The sequence below is a fragment of the Salvia hispanica genome, chromosome 1, assembly GCF_023119035.1.
Source record: "Salvia hispanica cultivar TCC Black 2014 chromosome 1, UniMelb_Shisp_WGS_1.0, whole genome shotgun sequence".
NCBI classification, from domain to species: domain Eukaryota; kingdom Viridiplantae; phylum Streptophyta; class Magnoliopsida; order Lamiales; family Lamiaceae; genus Salvia; species Salvia hispanica.
In genome coordinates this window covers 9,511,116-9,515,245 of record NC_062965.1, presented here as the reverse complement: position 1 = coordinate 9,515,245, position 4,130 = coordinate 9,511,116, and the positions used below count along the sequence as shown (strand labels likewise).

The window sequence follows — 4,130 nt, the reverse complement described above, 5'->3', positions numbered from 1 at the left end:
TAGACGGATTGCATTTATATATGTGAAAATGCAAAACTTAACAATATAAAATGCAATTTATGTGAAAATGCAAAACTCAACACTATAAAATGCAATTTACCTACAACTAAAATGCAATCTGCGGAAATGCATATACAATTAAATTGCATTTTTGTGTTTAAAATATTGCATGTTTTGTGCCACATGACAGCAGCACCAGATTGGATGTACGTTGTGACTCTAAATAAGGGGCACCCTAGTATGACCCCAAAATTAGGAAATCCAAAAATCACACACCATAGATCATCAAGTCTTAAACATGAGAAGCAATGAGAATACAAATACAACACAAAATTCCGCTGCAAAAACTAGACAACAAAATTGTTGACCACTTTGCTCACCAAATGCTTCCCATAAACAGCTTCATCAAACTTTTTGGCGCCACCACTCCTCTGCACGCATATCTCCACTGGCTGTACAACGGCGTCAAAGTTTGTCTGATATAAACCATTAGAAAGATCAACTGTTACTTGTCACATATGTAGAAGAAGCTTATATATATCGGGGCGAGATTAGACCTCATAGAAGTATGCCACACAGACTCGAAATTTTGCAGACTTATTTATCACCCGATGCACAGTTGATTCGTATAGCCCATTCGTAAGTATCTGCAGCTTCCCGACATCCAGAATAAATATGCATGTGTGTGTGTGAATACGAGCTTTGCTGTGTGCTCATGTCTATGATCATCGTAATTGGTGGAAAGAGAGGTGGCCGGTATGTACCTTCAGCATGTCTCCTATATTGCAAACGAATGTGCCCGGAACAGGTTCAGCCAGTATCCAGTCCCCATCTATGTTTCTAACCTACAACTCAAAAGGCCATAACGTATTGGCTGAAAAGGGAATTTGTATTTGTTAGCAACAAGGAAAGCACGTACCTGCAGTGCAGTTATATCATCGTCTTGATTAACCAATGTTAGTAAACCTATTTAAAGCAAAAATATCAGTTTTGATTCATAAATGCGTTAAGAGATGACTGTGTAATGACCACCAACATTACCGTAGTCAGTGTGTGCTCCGCTGATTTGTTGAAGTGAGAGGGGTGGGAAATGCAGCAGCACAGAAGCATCAAACATTAGAGATGCCAGTAAGTAGAGGAGGTGAATGCAAGAGGCTCGACAACTTACCATCCGATATCATTTTTGGCATCGGGCATCTGCTTGGAGCTGGGGTGGGAGACAGAAGGATAACCAATTATGCGAAACACCCAGAACGGATCCCCTGCTATTTTACCTTCGAACATATCCAAAGGCCCGCCCAATGCCAGAGCTATTCCCCTCAATATCTTTCTTGATAAATCTGCAATAATGCAACTCATCTACGTCGTTCATTGCAGACACAAAACAGGTATCAAGATGCACAAATTTTACCGATTTATCACCTGTGCAACGACTGACATAGTCCTCCATTAAATTTTTAAAACGTGGAGGATCACTCGGCCTGCAAATAGGAATAGATTCAGCAAAGCACACACCAAACAAATTTCATCTTCCATCAGTTACTACCATAACTAATTCGACCATTCATTTTGAGATGATTGAAACTCAGATAAAACGAGATACATTAAGTTTCGCTAGATGCAAATAGCTACCATTTATTACATCCTTCCATAACCTCACCAAGGCCTCCATACATTCCAGGTTCCACTTCTTTGTAGCACTGTGTTTTTCAGAATCAACAATACAAAATATAAGTGCAAAACATGTAAAGGATGCAAAACAAGTGCCATGATTTGAAATATGAAAATGCTGTGAAAATGCCTCCTAAAATGATATGCTGATAGGAAACTACATTATCACTAAGATACTAAAGCAGCAATAATCAATGGTGGAACATGAATCCAGACCAAACCTACATCAATAGCTTCATGCATGTCGGGAACGCCTTTGGTAATATTCTCTCCGACCCGTTGGTATCCTCTGCATTCATCGACATTCTTAGTTAGAAAACCACATCAATTACAACAACTGTGGCAATTACATGCTTCAGAGACACCTGTATCCAGTTGCTGGAGAGAGTTTTATTTTGAGTTTCTCTTCGTATGGCAAATCGAAAAACTGGCGAGATATACTTCTAATTTCTTTCAAAACAGAATCCGGAATCCCATGCCCCTTCTGCATAAACAGTAAAATAACACTCTTAGAAACACCGCTTTTTTAAATTTTTCTTCAAATTTAAATTCGTCCCATAAAAATAAAGACACTTTCCTTTTTTGTTCGCCTCGTAAAAATATCTCATTTCCAAATGTTCTCCCTAACTCATTATCCATAATTCCATATACATCAATTTATTTACAACTCATATCACTAGGACCCACCATTAAACACTAATAATAATAATGTGGGTCCCACTATCCACTGACACTATTTAAATTTTTAACTACTCTTCTCCTCATCTTTTTTACTTCACCAATTATGCATTAATTCTCGTGTTATCCCAAATGTCTTTATTTTTTTTTGGAACGGAGGGAGTAAGAAATAAGGAAGAAACACATATCAATTTAACTTTGTAATTATCGCAACATCTCAATTGAAAAACATTGACATACACACAAACTGGCATGAATTCCACAGAAAAAAAAAAGAAGAAAAAGGATACAATTACCACATAAAAGAAGCCAGCTTCTCTGCAAGCTTTATCCAACTGTTGAACAACTTCTGCTACTCTTTCATCTCGGGTCGGGTTCGGGTCATCCCATTTCTCCACTAGCGGACTAATATCTGTTACAATTGGGGAAAATCCATCAATAAAACTGTAGCAATTCGGGAATTAAGCTGCTATTAGTAGTATTACCGATCAAAGGAATAGATATGAAGTCGGTAGCCATGGCCGCAGCTCTCAATTCATCCAAAACCAATGTCTTCTTCTTGTTTGTTTCATTCCCTTTGTTTTTGTATGTGCAGCAGCAAGACAACAAAAGGGAAAGAGTTACATCAATTATTTTATAGATTTATTTATGATTTATCCTAGTTTAGTGAATGATGTGCAAGTGGAAAATAAAGTGTCATATCTATATGTTTCAATCCCATCACAAAGAGTATATCATATTGGGAATCCAGATAATATTTATCATAGTTTAGTGAATCAGATGTAAGTGGAAAATAAAGTGTCATATATCTATTTCAATCCCACTCCCATCACAAGGACTTACTCCCTCCTTTCTGGCCGATTTTTTTTTTTTCCTTTTTCATCTTATAAAAACAGTTTATATTAAAAAAAATTGTCATTCTTAACTTTATGGCATCCACTAGGGGTAAGCAAAAAAACCGAAACCCGAATATCCGAACCGATCCAAACCGAAAATTTGAAATTCGGGAACTTGCAGCTCCATTTGTTAATCATGTTGCCTACATATTTATGTAATTTAATTTTTGTTGATGGTGATGCTGTAGCTTAAATATTTTTGTTGGTTGAGATGTTAATCATGCCATGGTTTTACTTTGAATGCTTGGTCTTAATTTCGGTTTTTCGGGTATTGGTTTTCGGTTTTTTGGTTTTTTTAAATATAATATAATTTCGGTTTTTCGGTTTAATTTGGGTTTTATAGTTCGGTTTTCGGTTTTTCGGTTTTCGGTTTTTCGGATTTCGGTTTCGGTTCGATTTTAATTTTCACCTAAATTCGGTTTTTCGGGTTCGGTTCGGTTTGGACGAAAAACCGAACTGAAACCCGAATGCTCACCCCTAGCATCCACCATCCACTGCATTATTTCAATCATATTTTCTCCTTTTACTTTTACTTTATTAATTATGCATTAAAATTTGTATCCATCTCCAATTAACTTATTTTCACCGGATGGAGGAAGTATATCATATGAATATCTTTATTCAATCATGTAAAATATTTAGAAAACTACCTCATCGCAATTACTATGACATGGATAATTTCAATATTCATTCCATCTTTTATATTGATATAAAAAAATTAAAAGTTTACTGAGTAGTATTCACTCTATTTCTCTTTTTTTTCATTTGGTGCGTCTCACAAAATTTACTTTATATTTTTTGAAATTTTTCTCTTATAAGATAGACCTTATACTAAACTCAAAATATTTTAATTACCTTTTATTTATATTTCTCTTACTTTATTAA

General features: G+C 35.7%; 1 protein-coding gene across 1 annotated transcript; it reads right to left on the bottom strand.

Annotated features, from left to right (window-relative positions):
* Window positions 1–252: 252 nt before the first annotated feature.
* On the bottom strand, window positions 253–3,001 carry LOC125203985 (probable 2-oxoglutarate-dependent dioxygenase At3g50210). The gene is made up of 12 exons (XM_048102523.1): window positions 2,835–3,001; window positions 2,646–2,761; window positions 2,037–2,155; window positions 1,897–1,960; window positions 1,633–1,700; window positions 1,423–1,481; window positions 1,169–1,340; window positions 1,042–1,061; window positions 920–966; window positions 765–845; window positions 558–647; window positions 253–476 (listed from the first exon to the last, which is right to left on the bottom strand). The coding sequence occupies exons 1-12, from the start codon at window positions 2,866–2,868 to the stop codon at window positions 348–350; spliced, it is 999 nt and encodes a 332-aa protein (XP_047958480.1). The 5' UTR covers window positions 2,869–3,001; the 3' UTR covers window positions 253–347.
* Between the last annotated feature and the right edge of the window lie 1,129 nt (window positions 3,002–4,130).

What these genes read in the sequence shown, in the direction of transcription:
- LOC125203985 (XM_048102523.1), bottom strand. Translation starts at nt 2,868, where the DNA reads ATGGCTACCGACTTCATATCTATTCCTTTGATCG. An exon ending in TCTCCAGCAACTGGATACAG is followed by an intron (nt 1,961 to 2,036) that starts GTGTCTCTGAAG and finishes CGATGAATGCAG; the next exon opens with AGGATACCAACGGGTCGGAG. An exon ending in ACATGCATGAAGCTATTGAT is followed by an intron (nt 1,701 to 1,896) that starts GTAGGTTTGGTC and finishes TGAAAAACACAG; the next exon opens with TGCTACAAAGAAGTGGAACC.